Source organism: Colletotrichum acutatum (assembly GCF_030867785.1).
Source record: "Colletotrichum acutatum strain CBS 112980 chromosome Unknown BDZ83scaffold_72, whole genome shotgun sequence".
Classification (NCBI taxonomy): Eukaryota; Fungi; Ascomycota; class Sordariomycetes; order Glomerellales; family Glomerellaceae; genus Colletotrichum; species Colletotrichum acutatum.
The window spans coordinates 90,541-108,659 of record NW_026849066.1 but is presented as its reverse complement, the minus strand read 5'-3'; the positions used below and the strand labels follow the sequence as shown (position 1 = coordinate 108,659).

Here is an 18,119-nt window from a genome sequence, read left to right as displayed (position 1 = left end):
CGCTACTACACTGCTGTACCTTAGTAGTTAGACCAAGGTACACACAAAAGCCAAGCCGGGCTGAGCCTCATTGGAGACGCCATCGATTGCGTCCAAGGTGTTCCCTTTTTGACGCGTCTTGAGATCGATTAGTGAAAGGAAAATGTAACCCACACTCTGGGAAAGATGCGGTGACAGGTTGGATATAGCCACTTACAGCATGCTAATAAAAAGCCAAGCGATCAAGACCAGGACTGATATATAGAATGGATGAGATCATTAAGAAGGATGGAAGGGTCCCGACAAGTCTGAAAAGGTCGCATCTATAATGTCACCGCGGGAAGAAGAAATGAACCCCAGACAAAACCGATTGGCGATCATCCGGGTGCCCCGACGCATTGCTGTGCGCACTCAATCCGAGTCTTGGCAACTGACTAGCTTCACAGATTCCCCGACTTTGGGAGGGAACATGCTGGTTCACCTCTGGATGCTTGACGACTACGCAGTAATTATCCATCAAACTCGTTTCTTCCCATGATGTATCCGCACCAGCAAGTCCATGTTGAACTGCATCAACCCAACCACCATGAACGAACGACGATGAATAATGCCGCGATTACCGACCCAGCAGCGGCGGCGTATCGCCCAGATCCGGGCGCCTGTCATCTCTGCTCCAGAGACTACCTGGCAGCATCGCTGCCCGCCCTGCCGCCGCGACCAGCGGTTCATGCCAAGGGTGTTGAGGTGACGCTCAATCCATCATCAGACTTCCAAGGTTTGCAATGCCTTGCCGTGGATGGATGCGCCCGAGCACCGCTGTGGTGTCAAGCGGGTGACCAAATGGTTGGATCCCTACTCTGCGATTTTGCCTTTCCTTCTCTTTGCTTTGCTCGAGTTAGTTGTCTTCCTACCAGACGCATACTGTAGTAGAGACATCAACTTCAATAAGTGTAATAAGATGATAGTAACAGCTGTGGTCCTGGAAAACATGAAGGTTATCTAGGTATGCATTGACCGGCAAGACATTTTCTCATCCACCCCAGTGTATGGCAAGTCTTCAGTTCAACCCACAGTGCCTCCCGAGTTCCCTTCTCCATTACCTACTCGGGCTTCAGTGATTGAGTGGTTGCTCACTCTCAATGCCAGCTATAGAACTTTCGCAATGAGTCGAGTAAAGAATCTCGCTCTCTCAGTCCATGGCGACAGTTCCCCTATCCAAGTTGCGATTGAGCGCACCAAGACCCAATCGTTTGAAAAGCAGTGATTATAATGATCACATTGCTCGACCTATGTATGACTTGTCATGAATTTGAAGCACTCCGCAACCAAATGAATGAATATATGATGTGAAGCCCCCCTTCCCTCAGTCTTAGTCTTGTCCTTTGTAGACCTCTTCTCATACTCACCCTCACTCTCATACTCACTTTCATTCTCACTCATACGCGACCGGCAAAGACCTCATCCACCTTTCAATGACAACATTCCGCCCATCGGAAAGCCGACCCCTCTCTCACCCGTCACCCGAACGCAGCCCCGCCTCCGGACCCCCGCCCGCCCCTCATTGCCGACCTGAGAAGGAAAAGAACCCCGCCATCACCCAAAGCTCATAGCTCCCGCGCGCAACGAGAATTGGCTGAAGCATTTCTAATCACGTCTTATGAGAAAGAAAGCGCTCCCCCCTCCCCTCACTTCATCGGAACGCTGACTAAACCACAATTGTGACCTCAAGCGCAATCGGAAGCTATTCCAATACTGCATAAACGCCCCTCCATCGTCCCATAGGCTGCAGACCAAAAATAAGAAAAACGAGACTGAGACCTTTCCTCTCTTACCATCGCCAATGTCCCAATTCCTCATCTCGCGACCCTCCACATCCATCCGCATCCTCGCCAGAAGCTCCAAACTCACACCCGCCCTCACCAAATCCACGCCAATCATCCCATCACAACCCTTCCTCAAGCAAACTCACCACCAAACGCGCACCTTCATCCCATCACCAACCCACCAAACCTCTCTCTCCCCAGCCCCGCACTTCACAATGGCCTCCTCCCTCCCTCAAACAATGAACGGCATCCAAATCCCCCGCACAGGCGGCACAGAAGTCCTCACCCACCACACCGACCTGCCCCTCCCCGCCCTCGCCGAGAACCAGGTCCTCGTCCGCAACGAATACGCAGGCATAAACTACATCGACACCTACTTCCGCACCGGCCTCTACAAAGCGCCCCTCCCCATCACCCCCGGCCGCGAAGGCGCCGGCACCGTCGTGAAAACACACCCCTCCGTCGCGAACCAATTCAAAGAGGGCGATCGCGTCGTCTACATGGGACCGTTTGGCTCCTACTCGGGCTACTCCGCCGTCAACGCCGCACAACTCCTGCACATCCCCGACGCGCTGCCCACAGACAAAGCCGCCGCCGCGCTCCTGCAGGGCCTCACAGCCTGGACGTTCATCCGCGAGGCGGGCGAGGTGAAGGAGGGGGAATGGGTCCTCGTCCACGCGGCCGCCGGCGGCGTCGGGCTGCAGCTCGTGCAGATGCTGCGCGCCATGGGCGCCAAGGTGATTGGCACGACGAGCACCGATGAAAAGTGCGCGCTGGCCAAGAAGAACGGCGCAGAGTTCATCGTCAACTCGCGCTCGCAGGATCTCGTGGAGGAGGTGAAGAAGATCACGGGCGGGCACGGCGTCGATGTCATCTTTGACGGTGTCGGGAAGGCGACGTTTGATAGCGACATCGAGATGGCGGCGCGTAAGGGGAGATTGGTCGTTTTTGGCAACGCGGTGAGCTCTTTCTCAACATCCAGACATGGTTTGCTAGTCTATGAGCATCACTAACATATTTCTCTTAGTCGGGAGCTGTTCCTCCCTTTGACATTCTCAAGCTGGGTCCCAAGAACTTGAAGGTTATGCGGCCCATTGTTAACGGCTACACCGCGACCAGGGAAGAGCTGGAAAAGTACAGCACGGAGCTGTTTGACATGATTACCTCGGGCAAGGTGGAGGTGGCCATCCACAAGGCGTACCCGCTCAAGGACGTCAAGCAAGCCCACGAGGACCTCGAGAGCCGCAACACGACGGGGAAGCTCATCCTCAAGGTGGATTGACTAAAAGCATCTCTGTGATATTGATGAAAGCGGGCCAACCACAACCAGGGTTGCTGTAAGGAAGTGGTATCTTGAACTTTTGTTTCTTTTTTTAATTAAATACCTCTCTCTATGGCGGACGTCGAATCATGGCTCTCGCTGCAAATAGCACCAGTTCTATCATCATCTATGATAAGCAACCAAACTTTTTCTTTCTTTTCGAGATGTGGCTGATGCACCGATACATATCCATCCCTGCTTTTGCTTAACCGCTCGTGGGCTTGGCGTTGGCAAGGAGCTCAGGGGGAGGGTCCTGGCGGTAACCCTTGGGGTTGTTGCTGACCCAGCGCCAGAGATCCTCACACGCCTTCTCCAGTGTCTCCTCAGTCTTCCAGTTGAGCTCCTTGTTGGCCAGGGACGGGTTGGCAGTGAGATCGAGGACGTCGCCCTGGCGTCTGGGGACAACATCGTAGGGCAGATCGCGGCCGACAACATGGCTGAAAGCCTTGATCATCTCAAAGACGGTGCTGCCACGGCCGGAACCGAGGTTCCAGGCCTTGACACCAGGCTTGTTCTCGCGGAGGTAGTTGAGGGCGCTCAAGTGACCCTTGGCCAAGTCGACAACGTGGATGTAGTCGCGGATGGCGGTACCGTCTCTCGAGGCGTAGTCTACTCATGATTAGCGGGGCTTCTCCATCATTTCACCATATGTACTTACCGTCACCAAAGACGAGGAGCTTGTCGCGGTCACCGGTAGCCACCTTGCCGAGCAGAGGCAGCAGGTTGTAAGGGACGCCCTGGGGGTCCTCACCCATGAGACCAGAGGGGTGGGCACCGCAGGGGTTGAAGTATCTTAGGAGAGCACCGTTGAACTGCTCGTAGGGCTTGCCGGCCTTCTTCAGCTTGTTACGCTCGGCGTTGATGTGATCAGTAATGACCTGCTCGACAAAGGCCTTGGTGTGGCCGTAGGTGTTGGTGGGGCCAATCGGGCAGTGCTCGGGAATGGGAATCATGTTCTCGAAACGGGTGGCATCGCCGTAAACGGTTGCCGAGGAAGAGAAGACAATGTTGGGAACATCGTTGTCCGTCATGGCCTGGAGGAGGGAGACGGTACCGGCAACGTTGACACGGTAGTACTCGAGAGGAATCTCGCCAGACTCGCCGACAGCCTGTGATCGATCATGTCAGTTCTTGTGGTGGAAGGGCATCGCAAAGGAGCAGAGCAGCTGACCTTGAGCGCGGCGAAGTGAATGACACTGTCAATCTCGGGGTGCTTCTTGAAGACCTCATCGAGGCCGGCCTTGTCGGTGACATCGACCTGGTAGAAGTGGGGTCGCTTGCCGCTCAGGAGCTCGATGCGGTCGACGGCAACCTTGGAGGAGTTATACAAGCTGTCGACAATGACCACATCGTAGCCATTCTGGAGAAGGGTGAGGGAGGTGAAGGAGCCAATGTAGCCGGTACCACTGCAAGCCACCAAATCGCGCGGTTAGCCTCAATACTCTACTCTGACTTGCGCCAACGACCAACGCCACGGCGGCGGGTGTCAACGGTGCCACAGGCAACTGGGTTGCCATAGACTTGTTAGTCAGGTGGGAAGAGGCGGTAGCTTACCCAGTAACCAAGACAGTTCCAATTGCCATCGTGAAGAAATTTGCTGGCGTCGATCGCAACTAGATGCGGTGAGGGGTAATTTGGAGGTGGAGAGGGGAGAGTAGGTTGTCGAAGAGTAGTGAAAGATGCGCGATCCGTCGGGGTATCAAGTCGTTAGGGTTTGAAGGAGAGCGCAAGTCAGTCGTGAGTTTGGGTCTGGAGGAATGACGAAAGGGAAGAGTTGAGAAGGATTGCGGGAGGAGGCGAGAGATATATCTGGCGGTTGATGTGAGGGGTGGGAATAATGAGGCGACGGTCGCAATAAGGAAAAAGTAAACGGGGTCGTCTGTCTGTAACGTCCAGTCTGAGTGATGATGTGGGAGAGAAATTGGCTCGGCCATGAGTGCCACCGTTCGCGCCCACGCCCACGCCCACGCCCATGTCTACCTGTACGCCCACCATGCCCACCAGCGAGGCCAAGCAATAGGTTGAGTGCGTGCTGCCAGTCCCAGAATGTACGGCGCAGGTACTGCGTGCTCAGTGGATTTGGGGCCATCTCAATGTTCCATTTGCAACGGCCAATCTGGCGCGCCAATTTGGAGCCGATGGCGGGGTCTTGCAGGCGGGGGTGGCACCAATCTCAGACTCTGTGACTGGCTGCGGAGCCGAGTAATTTCATCCTCGATGTTCAAACGGCGCAATTGTTGGCACGCTGAAACTTGCAACGACCGGGGATCGCGGTGCCGTGGAGACTGATCTTCGTGACGGTGGACGGGCCGACAAGGTCCCTACTGATTGATCATGTTGACTGCTTCTCCTTCATTGTCACCGTATCACTGGCTTGTGAATCTTGCCATCCAGGACGAACTGAGTGAATACGGTCAGGTATCCGTAGACCGACAAACTGACGAGACCTGAGAGTCAAGAGAAAGATCGGATGACGGATCCAGAGGTGGATGGCCTGGTGGGGTGTCTCCCCGGCGCATGCTCCCCGTATCCGTATTGTTTAACCCTTCCCGGATGTCTCTTTGCTGTTTGTTGGAGCGGCTGGGTGGTTGACCGGCCTAGCCTCGCCGAGTAGGTGCTTTCCTGCCCGAGTTCTCCATATGCGCATTTGCGAGATCCAGTCTGGCACTGCAGTTTTGCCATGTTGTCCGGTTGTTCGCCCGAAAGGACGAGGGTGAGGGGCCGGCGGGTTCCTGTGTTTGTAGACGGCAGCGGAATGGAAGTCAGGTCTGGGCCTAGGCACATTGCTCTAGCGCAGGCGATACGGATACCATGGCTCAGGGTTAGTCATGGCATGTCTCCCATGCTGCTTGGCACAAGTCCTGCATCGAGTCAAAATGCGCAGCATCTCCTCGACGTTTGGCGCAATATTTCAATTGCAGGGCGCAAGAGTGAGATGGACAAAGCACGTGGTGGGAATCGCATGTCGATGAATCTCCAGGATGAACCAGCAATTCGAGGTGGAGTCTCAAAGGTTGTGGGTAGGGCGTGGAGCAATCGGTGACGTACTGCATGGTCTGGATTAATGAGCTGTTGCAGCCTCAGGTTTACTGGTGCAGCTTATCCTACCTACCTAGGTAGGTACCTTACCTAAGGTAGGTAGGTATCAAGATAGGAAATCGGCTTATCGATACCTCATTATCACGTGGTCGCAAACCTCACTGGCTTACCTAAGGTAGGGATCCACAATGTTCCCACTTACGTAAGATGCTAGACTCGGCGGCGCGTAGCTGGCCGACCACCGTTGCGGGGACCACAGACACGCTGCAAGGGTCTGAGCTTTCTCTCTGCGCCCGACCCCCAGTTGCTGGCTGGGCGGTTGGCGGTGGGCGGCTGTCCGTCGCGAAAACATTCCCATGCCCGGTGTGTATGTGTGTGAGAAGTTCCTCAAGTGATCGCTTCTAGACGACACAAGGAACTCAACGAACCTCGGGACATCCCTCGCCTTGCATCGCCGCTGTCGCAAAACTCATTCTACTCCACCGACAATTCATTGACCTGCTCATCCCGCACAACCTGCCGCATTCTTTCGTCAAGCCCGTCTTTCTAGTCCTCCATACCGACGATCCGACGCGCGCGTGGTTTGGCGCGACTTGTGCCCGGGAAAGATGGTCGTTGCGACCAGGGACCGCTCTTCCTCTCTTTGTTGACAAACCGCCTCCCTCCCTTCCCGATCCGGCGGGCCTGTCCCTCTGGAATAGCTTCATTTTTGGGATTCTCGTCTCACTCGAAGCTCCTGCAACCGCCTCCCTTGCAGCCTACACAAAGCCTCATTCATATACGACCTCCAACCTCGCGCCAATTCTTCTCGAGGTTTTCCTTTCGGAGCCGCCTCCCTTGTAGCTCAACATAGATCTCATGCTTCATTGCGCCTGCCATTGTTGACGAGACAAAAGAGACCTCGGATTGCGACAAATTATTTTTTCAGAGACTCGTTGACAACTGCAGCGCATGTCTACCCAAACAATTATAACGTGAGTTGCGTCTTTGCAATCCTTTCTACTACTCCTCCCATTGCTTCTTTCCTTCAATGCTCTTTCTTCTCGCGCTTGCCGTCTGTGAGTTTGACCTCATCGTCACTTCCTACTTCGACAATTTCCAGCCCTGTCTCATACCTCTCCTCCTCATACATCGTATCTTTTCTCATCTTCACCTGTTCACCCCTCTGCGTCTCATCTCACTGCTACGTGGTGTTGAGTAACCTCACTTGATACGCAACCCGCCGTCCCAACCCACGACTCACCATCCTCACAGACCTTCTTCCGTCACACTGCGCCAAGATGCCTCCCAAGAGAAGGGTCCGTGACGATAACGGTGAGGCGCCATCCACCTTGGCCGGTGGTGCTGCCGTCAATCGAGAGTTGCCTCCGTTGGCATCGCGACTTGACACATCGTACGGATCTGCACCTTCCACGATTCTACGGAACACTCGCCGCGGTCAACAACGCAACTTGCAAGACATTATCAAGGAAACACTACACAACAGCGATGATTCTGATGATCCGGGTGACCCGGGCGACCCGGACGATGGGGATGGAAGCGATGATGGCGATGATGCCAGTCCCAGCAGCGGTGAGAACAGCAACAGCAAACAGCCACAGCCGCCTCCTTCTCGAAGCACAAGGGAAACAAGGCAAACAAAGTCGCCAACCCCCAAACCAGCGCCAAAGCCCAATCCGCCGCGTAGAGTGCAACCGAGTCCTGATCCAGACCCTGATCCCGACCCGAACTTCGACCAAGACTTCGGTCCTTATCGAGAGTCCTCAGAATCCCCCGATCCATTAAGGGATGCAACACCAGATCCGCCCCTCGCCCGGCGCTCACCGCGACGACAATCACCAGTCAAACCCGGTAAGTACGACCACGTGCGCGACACCAGGTCTTGCCTTGCCGCGGTCTCACTTCCCTTGCTAAACATCGTCTCAGCTCCCTCTATCAAACCTCCTTCATTCCACCAAGGCCCTCTAGTTCCTCCACAGCAGTTTTTGCCAGCTGCTGCACCGCCAAGAGGGCAATTCTCAACAAATTCACAGTCGATGAATAGGAGAGCCAGCTCGGAAGATCCTGCTCAAGGCCTGACACCTGCTAGACGATCTCTTCCTGCTGCAAGCTGGAACTCCGTCTTCGCCCGAGCCATATCCGAAGAGCCCTATTCCCAGTCTCGCTCTCAATTCACCCAAGGCCCTCCGGAGCCGACTCCGACACCAGACTCAGTTCGCACCTTTGGCCAGGAAAGCTCACTCTATGGGGGTGCCGATATTGGCTCAACCCCGTCGCAGTCTCTCTCTTCAGAGCGTGGTGGTCGCATGCGGTCAATAGAGGAGAGCGAGGAACCCTCTCCGCCCAAAGAACAGAGGAGAGGCATCGATCTACTCAGTCCATTGAGGCGCCTGGCACGCGATCCCCGGCACAACGCGCAAATGGCACAGCGAAATTTGAGTCAGACCATCCCTCACCAAGGTATCATCCAAGCGCCGATCACCAAAGTTTCTGATAGACCTCCTCCCGACCTGCTATCCTTACTACCCTCCCAGAGTACCACGCGTCCACCTCAACAGGAGCCACCAAGTACACCGCCATCAGATCGATTTCGCCAGCGCAGCAGTAAATCACCTTACCAGGTCTCATCTGCTCATCTTGTCGACCAATCTCCTGCCAAGAGAGACCCTCCAGGGTCAGTCGCAAGCTCGCGTCAGCTCGCAGCTAACAAAATTTCGGTGTCACCTTCTCCTGCTGCAAGGTCGAGCTCAACTCGTCTGTCAAGTCGTGTTAGTGAAGGCCCATCTCTCAATAATCAATCTCCTCAAGTCTCAGCCCGTCACCCTTCACCTCGCAAGCCAATACAGGCCGTGAACTTCAATCCTGCTCAGAGAGGACCGGCGACTGCCGAAGAGGATTCTGCACCTCTTCGCCCCCTATTTGGCAAATCTCTGCCCGTCAATGGAATTCCAGCACCGTCTCGTCCCTTGGCCAATGACCCGCCAGCCATCAGAGTAGAAGCTCCAGCGTCCACGGCGGGTGGAACCGGCTCAACAAGGCTTCCCAGTTCAAGTAGTCTTTCTGGCAACGGCAACAGTCGATTAGCACCTGGCCGGAGCGGGCCTGGTATGTTCACTCCTGAAATGCGAGCAAGGATACAACAAGAGCATCGGCAGGAACGGATGAAACAAGAAGCCCTTCGAAAGGAGCGTAATGCTCGTTTGCAGGCATGGCCACGGGTCTACAATACAGTATATGAATGGACACATGTCCCTCGACCGGATAGCCCCGAGACAGACGACGGCTTTGGATCCGATACAGATGGCCATATGGATTCCATTGTGACTTCGCGGCAGGTTCCCTACAGCGAGTTCTCGTGGGCAAGTTGGATCTTGTTCAAGATTGCCGATGCGTTTGTGGACTTGATCAACTTTGGCTTCTCTCAGGACTTTAGGTTTCTCAAGGCTTCGCTCGGCGTTCTGCTTCTGTCACTCCTGATGTGGAGTGCCTTGGCAGGACTAAACTCTACGCCGGCTCTTGGACTAGGCGGTATCCAATGGTACGGTCTTTCAGACTTCTCACACAATCTCGGACAATTTGTCCCGCTTTGGATGTCGCGACCGGCGACGCTCTTCAGCGACGATGACGCTAGAGAATACGTCCGCCAGCAACGCAATCATGAATACGAAATCACCAAGTTGACAACGGCCAGCAAGCTTCACGATGGATCACTATCGCGCTTGATGGAGATTGTTCCCAAGGTTGTGCACATGAAGTTGGACAAGAAGGGCCGGCCCGTCGTGGGAGAGGAATTCTACCACGCGTTGCGTGACCTCATGAAGAGTGATGCCGAAATTTTGACCTTGAGCCGGGGTCATGGCGGCTACCACTTCATCTCCGATGAGAACTGGCTAGCAATCAAGAGCAGGCTACAGAAGGATCCCGTGTATCAGAAAGCTTCTGAGCCGCCTGCGCAAGGACTTTCCTCTGCCGACGTCGAGAATATTTCACAGTCCAAGTTCGACAAGACCTGGGAGAAGTGGCTCGTCAACAATAACAAGAAGATCGCCAAAATACTCGAGCCTCAGTTCAGCACGTCCATTCCAGACAAGATTGGCAAGGATCTCGAATCGAAGATTGAGAGGTTCGTCAAGGACCAGTTCAAGAATAAGGACACCAAGGACGTCGTGGTAACACGAGATGAGTTCATTCGCCATCTCAAGGGCGAGTTCGCCACCCACCGGAATGAGGTCAAGGCTGAGGCGCAAGAACTGCAGAAGAAGCTCGAGCAGTATATCAATGAATCGGTCGAGGGCATTTTGAAGAAGAGCCCGCCAAAGGGCGTCACACGGACCGAAATGATAACGGTGGTTGATGGCATGATCCGCCAGGCGATTGCGAACGCTGGACTGGAAGCGCTTGCGCAAGGCAAGATCGGTGCGGTATGGGATAAAGAACTCCGCCATCAGGTCAACTACTTGGCTCATGGTAGCGGCGTTATTGTATCACCCGACCATCTGACGCCCAATTACCTGCCTCCCATCAAGGCCAAACTAGGCACCGAGAGTTTCAAGAAACTAACATCACGGAGTCCTCACATCCAACCCCCCGCTGCAACGCTGTACGGCTGGGAGGATGAAGGAGACTGCTGGTGTGGCATGGTTGTCGTGGACAGAGATGGAAAAGAAGGCGGCGTTCGCATCGGCTACATCCTCAGTCGAGAGATTGTCCCCCAGCATCTGGTCGTAGAGCACATTTTGCCTGGAGCTACGCTGAATCCCGACGCCAGGCCAAAGGACGTCGACATTCTGGCATATTACACCGACCTTCACACGCGTAATCGGGTTGCTGACTTTGCGGCTGCCCATTTCCCAGGCACCAAACTCTCGGATGGCTGGGTGAAGATTGGTCAACTTACTTACGAAAGCAGCGACACACTCAACGGAGCACACGTACATAAGCTCAGTTCGGAGCTACTTGCCCTGGGGGCCTACACAGATCAAATTGCGCTTCACGTTACCAGCAACTACGGCTCGGACCACACGTGCTTGTACAGAGTGCGACTCTATGGCGTGGAGAGCGAGGCTTGAGGAGAGACCGGAGCAAAGGATGGGGGGGATACATGGAACCTTTCAGGTGTTGTGTCTCCGGCGTTGATTCGACTGGGCCTCGCTACATTTGCGTGGGACACACTGGCTTAGGGATGGCTTTTTGCAAGACGTGAGGGTTTTCCAAGCGTTTGGGGAACGAGGAATTGTAAAGGCACTTGGCGTTGGGGGTTGACGATACCCCATGGACTTCTTTTTGATGCAGTCCTTAGGCAAAGAGAGTATTTAATGCATAACGTTTTTAAATCCTCTTCGCTGATGAATGATGTCCACAGTCTAGTACATGATCAAGTGCTTCTATTGTGGCAGGCAAACCTTTTCTCCTTTTGATTCAGTCCTCTCAACGGGGTATATATCTTTTAGTTCAACAAGCCCGAAGCCAAAGCCTCGAGGTCCTCCAATGTCTCGGGCTCGTGGTCAATCTCAAGCACCTTGCCGCCCTTCTTGGCCTTCTTCTTCTTCTCCCTCTCCTCGTCCGAGTCATCCTGGAACCACTTCTTGGTCTTCTTCTTTGGCCTCTCGTCCTCGCTGCCGCTGTACTCGCCGCCTCCTTCACCCGCAATCGGCAAAGACCGCAACAGCGCCAACGGATCTTCGTCCCCATCGTCACCGCCGACGACCTGCGGTCCCTCAGCACTCTTCGGCACACCCTCCCCGCGCTCCTCGGCCTCTCGCTGCTTCCTCTTGAGCCTCTTCTCCTTGAGCCGTCCCTTGGCGGCGAGCTTATCATCCACATCAGCCTCCTTGACGCGCGCCGCCTCGCCCTCGACGAATTTTTGCCGGAGCGCCTCCGCGGGTCCTTCCTTTTCGAAATCGTCTTCGTTTTGCAGCTCGTAGATTTGGTGCGCGTTGCCGTCCTCGTCAAAGACGAGCTTCTCGCCGCGGCCCTTGAACTTGAGCATCTTCTTCTTGGACTGGAGGGCCTTTTCGCGGCGCTTGGAGTCGACGATGAAGTCTTGGCCGCCGTAGGATATCACCTTTGGCTTGGCGCCTGGTGCGAGGCCGGATTCGGCGTCGAGTTCGGAGTCGTTGAGGACGCGTTTTACGGAGAGGAAGTCTTCTTCTTCTCCGTCTGCACCGGTGCCGGCGCCGACGGCTGCTGCGGTGGGGTCGGTTGCGTCGCCGGTGACTTCGTCGCCGTTGGCTACGAGTTTGGTGTAGTGGCCTGAGAGGACGTCCTGGTTCGTGCGCTCGAACATGCGGTCGTACTTTGTCCTGACCTCGGGCTTCTTGGGCTTCTTGGGTCCCGCCGCCGCGTCGTCGGAGTCCTCCTCGTCTTCGTCGGAGGACATGCCCTTGCGGGGCGCGTTCTTGACCTTTTTGATATCCTCGCCCTTGCGCATCTTGATCTGCGGCGCACCGGGGAGGCCGAGACTTGCGGCGTAGGCGTCGAGGTCGAGTTTGTTGAACTTGAAGACCTCCTTGTCCTTTTGCAGGTAGATGGAGCGGACGTAGCTAATGAACGCCTTTTGGCCGAGGTACTTGAGGTCCGGGTTGGAGAAGCACATGCTCTGGAGCTGGTCCTTGATGCTCTTCTTCTTGCTCTCCTTGACGGTGATCTTGTTGATGGGCACCTTCTTGAGCTCGAGGCGCTTGAGCATGCCGGCTTCTTCGCTGGGTTCGAGGAAGAGGACGGCTTTTCCGTCGCGCTCGTAGCGGGCGGTGCGGCCGACGCGGTGGATGTAGGTATCGACGTCCTCGGGGCAGTCGACCTGGACGACCCAGTCGACGGCGGGGAAGTCGACGCCGCGGGCGACGACGTCGGTGGCAAAGAGGACGGAGGCGTTTGCGTCGGCGAAGCGCTTTGTGATTTCCATGCGTTGGAGCTGTTTTTGCTTGCCGAGGAGGTGGAGGAGGGGCACACCGGGCTGGAGGTGTCTCATGCCCTCGTAGGCGAAGCGAACCTGCTTGCCTGAGGAGAAGAAGACGATGATTTTGCTCTTGAGGTTGGCTTTGATGAAGCCGAAGAGGGTGTCGAGCTTCTCGTGGAGGGGGGTGACGATGTAGTGCTGCTGCAGGTTCTTGGGCGTGGATTCTTCGTGGACGGAGACGTATTCGGGGTCCTTGAGACTCAGGCGCGCGAGGTCGGAGATCTTTTTGCTCTGGGTTGCGCTGAAGAGGAGGGTCTGTCTTGTGGAGGGGAGGTGGTCTACCAAGGCGTCGACGGCGTGCTGGAAGCCCATGTCCATGATGCGATCCGCCTCGTCGAGGACAAGAATCTGGAGGTTGTCGACGTCGAAACCGGCCGTCTGGTCGAGGTGCTGCAGCATGCGACCGGGCGTGCAGACGAGGATATTCATCTTTGACAGACGCTCAGCCTCCTCCTTCAAGCTCTTGCCTCCAATGACGAGACCGGCGGAAAAGTTGTGGTAGCGGCCGACCTTGCGGAGGACCTCAAAGATCTGGGCGGCGAGTTCGCGGGTCGGGGAGATGATGAGGGCGCCGAGGCCGTCGAACTCTGTCCATTGCGCGCGGTAGAGCTTTTCGAGAACGGGGATGATAAAAGCGAGAGTCTTGCCACTGCCCGTCTTGGCGGCGCCGAGGATATCGCTGCCCTTGAGAGCGAGGGGCACGGCGCGGGACTGGATATCGGTGAGGGTCTCGAAGTGGGATTTCTCGAGGCCCTTTCGGGTCGTTTCGCAGAGGGGTAGTTCGGAGAAGCTGGTGTATTCGCTCTTGGGGTCCTAATAATCGTACAGACACAGGGTCTTCGGTCAGCCTTTGTGCAAAGATTCGCAATCTCGCCGGCTTGGGTGTGGCGGGCGGGCTGGCGCGCAAAAGATACTTACAAAGTCGGCTACGGACTTCTCGAGCTGTTCAATTGTTTGCTGCTGCTGCTTTCTCTTCTCGAGGCGTGAGTCTCTTTTGAGGACCTTGGGCTGCTGCTTCTTCCCTGATCCCTTTGCGGGAGGCTTCGTGGGAGTCGCCATTGTTGTCGTTTCGTTTGCGTCAAGCTCTGTCACTACACCGCGGAGGATCTCAGAAGGGCAAAAAAGAAAAAGAAAGAAAGAAAAAAGGTTCAGACGGGCCTTTCGAGGAAGCGCCTGGAAATTTTTGGCGACGGGTTGCTGCGGTGGAGTGAAAAGTTCGGCATTCGGCGACAGGGGACGCCGTTTGTGGGGTTGGTGGTGGCGTGCATCCTGGCACCTGGCACCGTCTGGCCCGTTAGGTTACTCGAGATATCTTCTTTCTCCTTTAGTGCTATCCATGTCACCATTCCCATCCCAACATAAATCTCGTACTTACCTATTATCTAGGCGATAATAAACATTGAAGTGAGTATGTACAGCAAACAAGCGCTCAATAACCTCAATGAGTACGTCGGGTAAAGCATAGAAGAGCTGGCTCGTTATCCAGAAAAAATTGAATTCATTGCAAGCGTCGACATGTTAATATACGTCTACTCGAATCTCTAGGTGATCCCGCGACCCTCGTCCGCCTACATGCTTCCGGCTTTCATCCACTTCAGCATCCAAACGCTTTCCGTGGTCCTATCTCGACCCTTCGCTTCAGTGCACTCTCGCTCTCTCCTTGTGCCGATCTCCTGATAAGATCGTCCGGATCAAACTCAGTGCCAATGGGGTTCTCTACGAAGAGAGAAGATGCCATAAAATCGTTTGCTTCTCGAATTGTGTCAAAGTTGTCTACAAGAAGTTCAACGCCGTTGCCGTCTGGATCTTTGTAATAAAGACTTGTGGTCGGGCCATGGTTGACACACCAATAAGGAATAATGCCATTGGCCTTGTGCGTCTGGTAAGTGGAGAGCAGATCAGCCAGCGTCGAGTAACAGAAGGCGACATGTTCCAAGCCTGTTGCTTGCGGTTCGGCAGTCTTCAAGCCGGGAAGCTCAACAATCGCAACGCGATGGTGATCGTCCTCGTCATCGAAGCGTAGGATGGACAGAGCCTCATTTTCGAAAGCCACGATGCAGCCCAAGAAACTGACGTAGAAGTCTACCATTACACGAAACTGATTGGTCTTGAAGACGACATGTCCCACTCGTTTCGGGCTCTTGACGAGCCCTTGGTTTTGGCCAATGTTCAAAGCCATGTCTGAATCGGTAGTGAAAAATATGATCAATAACCTAGAGACAAGATGCCGCAGTTGTGAGGCTCGGCCAATAAAAGAGAAGAAGAAGTCTGTAATCGAAGGGGCATAAAGTGACAAAGGCGATTGTCGGCTGGATACATTGCTAGTCTAGTGCCGAGCAACAAAGATATATGAGCTGCATGTTCTATCAGTCGGAAGTTTTCGGCGAGATTGGTGCTCTCAAACTCGCCTATTCGCCCAGAGTCTGGTGACGAATAACGCCCGTGATAGAACCTATCTCTGTTCTTCATTTGAGTATATCTTGGCCTATCCTCGGTCTCGGTATCGCCTTGTTCACGCACGTTCAATGTCAGATAGAGTTACAAACCTCAGACGATATCCACAGAACCCAGTCTCGGCTCCGGGCGCAGCGACGAAGTCCGGCTCCATCTGACTTGGTGGACCGTGGGGTTTCTTGGTTTGACTCGGCGGCTGACACGGACTCAATCACCGAATGACGAGTGTGCGATGGAATCGTGAATTTATTGCATGATACTCCGTCACCACTTGGGCACTTTATTCTTCTCTCGTCAACCAAACCACAGACAGCCCTTGAAATCCATTTCCGCATTTACGTTGTCACCATGACGTCTCTCGTTGGGCTTGCTGAGTCGAATCTCTCATACTATTCGGTTAGCATTTCTTTTCTGAAACCGCTCGCAAGATGAAAGCCACTTACTCTAGTCATAGGTTCCTTTGGCTTACATACTTGCTTTTATCCCACATGTCTACGCTAATACAATTGCGGGTGACAAATATGACGTGGCTGAGCCTCGTAAGCTCCTAGATGCTGTATCAGGCGACGAGCGTCTCGACAAAAGGGTAAGCAGTGCTTAGAACTCTTCGTCGCATAGCTGACAAAAATGCTTCCAGGTTCGCCAGAGAATTCAACGTGCCAAAGCTGCCCACGACAATTCGACTGAGACGCTGGGTCTGTACGCTGCAGGTGTTGTAGCTGCAAACTCGGCGGGTGTTGGCAAGCCAACGTTGGATGTACTGTCTCTGATATACCTTTCTTCCAGAGTGGCATACACTCTCATCTACGTCAAATTACAGGACAATCGCAAATGGGCGCCGCTGAGAAGTCTCGTATGGATTGTTGGGATGTGTATCATCTTCTCTCTGTGGATCAAGGCGGGTAATGCAAAGTAACCGTAAATAGTACGTGTATCCGTAATCGAGAAATCTGAAATGTGTCCCTGAGCTTCCGATTGTAAGGCTCCGAGTGTCAAACTCTGACTGGTCATCTGTGGAGCAAGATAAACTACTGGGAATGCCTCAGATTAAGCCTCTGCAGGCGGCTGCAAGGATCCTTCGCCAGAGAGCCCTTGCAGCCTTCAAGCTTGCATGTTCCATGACACTGACCTCGGCCAAAAGTAAAGAACGCCCAGCTAGTCCTGTCACTTAGCCTGAAATTCACCTCATGTATCGTTCCTGTCAAATATTGAACCTATTTGTGGCAACGTATTGGGAAGCCCGAGCCGATCCGATGAGGGGCTGTACGATTCAGCGGTAGGCGAACCCAAAAATTACTGCCGCGGTCTAGATCTTTTGAAATATAGTATATTTAGACGCATTTGTCCTCGTGCTGATTCAATTTGTTTGATTACCTATCTTGCTCTTTCGCCAATCGCTTTACTCCGTCACCCGAGCTTTGATATCTTCAATTATCATGACTTTCCTTCTATGGCCTAGGGCGGAGCCTGCCTTCGACCGCTCCGAGCTTTTGTCTTCGATTAAGGGCAAAGTCATTATGGTTACTGGAGGAACAAGTGGCCTGGGGAGACAGGCGGTATTGGAATACGCGCGGTATGGTCCAGAGAAGCTATGGCTTGCTGCACGAAACGCCACCGCGGCAGAGAGGACCATCAAGGAAATTCAAGATGAGGCTCCAAATGCATCCATCGAGTTCATTCATCTTGAGCTCACTTCAGTTGCATCGATTCATAATGCCGCTCGCATGTTTCGCTTGAAAGAAAGCCGACTAGACATTCTCATGCTGAACGCTGGAATCGTCGCAACACCACCCGGACTGACTGAGGACGGCTACGAAATGCAGTTCGGCACCAACTATATTGGGTCTGTCCTGCTTGCGAAACTTCTGAATCCAACCCTTCTCGATACTGCTGAAATACCAGAAGCAGACGTCCGAATCATCTTTTTGGGCTCTCAAGCAGCCTCGATGGCTCCGACGGAGGGCATTGTCTTTGAGGCTCTCAAGACAGACTTTCGTGAAGTTGGCGCTTGGGCAAGGTATGGTCAGAGCAAACTCGCAGTCATTTTGTATGCCCGGGAGTTGGCGAGGAGACATCCCAAGATCAAGGTCTGTGTCGTTGATCCAGGCTTTGTAGATACGAATTGGGCACAGTCTTGGAAATCATCAAGCTACATACTTGAAGCATTGTATCCCATTATGAGAATGGCATCAAGCAGCGTGGAGAGTGGAGTTCAAAATCAGTTGTGGGCATCAGTCCACCCAGATGTCAAGAGCGGGGAATATTATCTTCCCGTCGGGAAACCGGCCGTAGGAAAGGGAAAGTTGGCAAACCAAATGTTGGCACAAGAGCTATGGGAGTGGACGGAGACAGAGCTGGAGGGGATGAACTGAAGAGTGCTTAGAATTCCAAGCGTTGAACCAATGTATGGAGATGATTCAGCTTCACAGCGTGAATAATCAGTAGGCACCGAACTTCAACTGAATGTAGCTCCCGGAATGCAATTTCATTTGAATATAATACGAACAAGTCTTTCGGAGAAGTATTGGAAGTAAAGAGGTCCTGC

The 18,119-nt window shown here is 54.0% G+C and overlaps 9 protein-coding genes across 9 annotated transcripts; 5 read left to right on the top strand and 4 right to left on the bottom strand.

The window, feature by feature from the left end:
• Positions 1-819: 819 nt before the first annotated feature.
• Positions 820-1,243, top strand: BDZ83DRAFT_653498 (uncharacterized protein; the record flags this gene model as incomplete). The annotated part of the gene is made up of 2 exons (XM_060510622.1): positions 820-873; positions 983-1,243. 2 exons carry the CDS (start codon positions 820-822, stop codon positions 1,241-1,243), a joined length of 315 nt encoding a protein of 104 aa, XP_060362997.1.
• Positions 1,244-2,017: 774 nt separating this feature from the next.
• BDZ83DRAFT_753950 (uncharacterized protein) lies at positions 2,018-3,084 on the top strand (the record flags this gene model as incomplete). The annotated part of the gene is made up of 2 exons (XM_060514418.1): positions 2,018-2,761; positions 2,830-3,084. 2 exons carry the CDS (start codon positions 2,018-2,020, stop codon positions 3,082-3,084), a joined length of 999 nt encoding a protein of 332 aa, XP_060362996.1.
• A 244-nt stretch (positions 3,085-3,328) lies between these two features.
• BDZ83DRAFT_721039 (UDP-glucose 4-epimerase) lies at positions 3,329-4,706 on the bottom strand (the record flags this gene model as incomplete). Its single annotated transcript, XM_060512343.1, has 4 exons — positions 3,329-3,732; positions 3,782-4,232; positions 4,295-4,529; positions 4,678-4,706. The coding sequence occupies 4 exons, from the start codon at positions 4,704-4,706 to the stop codon at positions 3,329-3,331; spliced, it is 1,119 nt and encodes a 372-aa protein (XP_060362995.1).
• A 1,799-nt stretch (positions 4,707-6,505) lies between these two features.
• On the bottom strand, positions 6,506-7,016 carry BDZ83DRAFT_409706 (uncharacterized protein). The gene has a single exon (XM_060502902.1). The coding sequence runs from the start codon at positions 6,867-6,869 to the stop codon at positions 6,582-6,584; it is 288 nt and encodes a 95-aa protein (XP_060362994.1). The 5' UTR covers positions 6,870-7,016; the 3' UTR covers positions 6,506-6,581.
• A 426-nt stretch (positions 7,017-7,442) lies between these two features.
• On the top strand, positions 7,443-8,770 carry BDZ83DRAFT_753948 (uncharacterized protein; the record flags this gene model as incomplete). Its single annotated transcript, XM_060514417.1, has 3 exons — positions 7,443-8,013; positions 8,089-8,622; positions 8,697-8,770. 3 exons carry the CDS (start codon positions 7,443-7,445, stop codon positions 8,768-8,770), a joined length of 1,179 nt encoding a protein of 392 aa, XP_060362993.1.
• Positions 8,771-9,911: 1,141 nt separating this feature from the next.
• BDZ83DRAFT_581968 (uncharacterized protein) lies at positions 9,912-11,231 on the top strand (the record flags this gene model as incomplete). Its single annotated transcript, XM_060505507.1, has 1 exon — positions 9,912-11,231. The coding sequence occupies one exon, from the start codon at positions 9,912-9,914 to the stop codon at positions 11,229-11,231; it is 1,320 nt and encodes a 439-aa protein (XP_060362992.1).
• Positions 11,232-11,521: 290 nt separating this feature from the next.
• Positions 11,522-14,308, bottom strand: BDZ83DRAFT_409697 (DEAD/DEAH box helicase). The gene is made up of 2 exons (XM_060502901.1): positions 14,039-14,308; positions 11,522-13,933 (listed from the first exon to the last, which is right to left on the bottom strand). Exons 1-2 carry the CDS (start codon positions 14,177-14,179, stop codon positions 11,609-11,611), a joined length of 2,466 nt encoding a protein of 821 aa, XP_060362991.1. The 5' UTR covers positions 14,180-14,308; the 3' UTR covers positions 11,522-11,608.
• Positions 14,309-14,624: 316 nt separating this feature from the next.
• On the bottom strand, positions 14,625-15,223 carry BDZ83DRAFT_627699 (Glyoxalase/Bleomycin resistance protein/Dihydroxybiphenyl dioxygenase). The gene has a single exon (XM_060508651.1). It carries the CDS (start codon positions 15,207-15,209, stop codon positions 14,715-14,717), a length of 495 nt encoding a protein of 164 aa, XP_060362990.1. The 5' UTR covers positions 15,210-15,223; the 3' UTR covers positions 14,625-14,714.
• Positions 15,224-16,405: 1,182 nt separating this feature from the next.
• On the top strand, positions 16,406-17,946 carry BDZ83DRAFT_721034 (short-chain dehydrogenase/reductase; the record flags this gene model as incomplete). Its single annotated transcript, XM_060512342.1, has 2 exons — positions 16,406-16,476; positions 17,034-17,946. The coding sequence occupies 2 exons, from the start codon at positions 16,406-16,408 to the stop codon at positions 17,944-17,946; spliced, it is 984 nt and encodes a 327-aa protein (XP_060362989.1).
• Between the last annotated feature and the right edge of the window lie 173 nt (positions 17,947-18,119).

What these genes read in the sequence shown, in the direction of transcription:
- BDZ83DRAFT_409706 (XM_060502902.1), bottom strand. Translation starts at nt 6,869, where the DNA reads ATGAAGCTATTCCAGAGGGACAGGCCCGCCGGATCGGGAAGGGAGGGA.
- BDZ83DRAFT_409697 (XM_060502901.1), bottom strand. Translation starts at nt 14,179, where the DNA reads ATGGCGACTCCCACGAAGCCTCCCGCAAAGGGATCAGGGAAGAAGCAG. An exon ending in AGAAGTCCGTAGCCGACTTT is followed by an intron (nt 13,934 to 14,038) that starts GTAAGTATCTTT and finishes TACGATTATTAG; the next exon opens with GACCCCAAGAGCGAATACAC.
- BDZ83DRAFT_627699 (XM_060508651.1), bottom strand. Translation starts at nt 15,209, where the DNA reads ATGGTAGACTTCTACGTCAGTTTCTTGGGCTGCATCGTGGCTTTCGAA.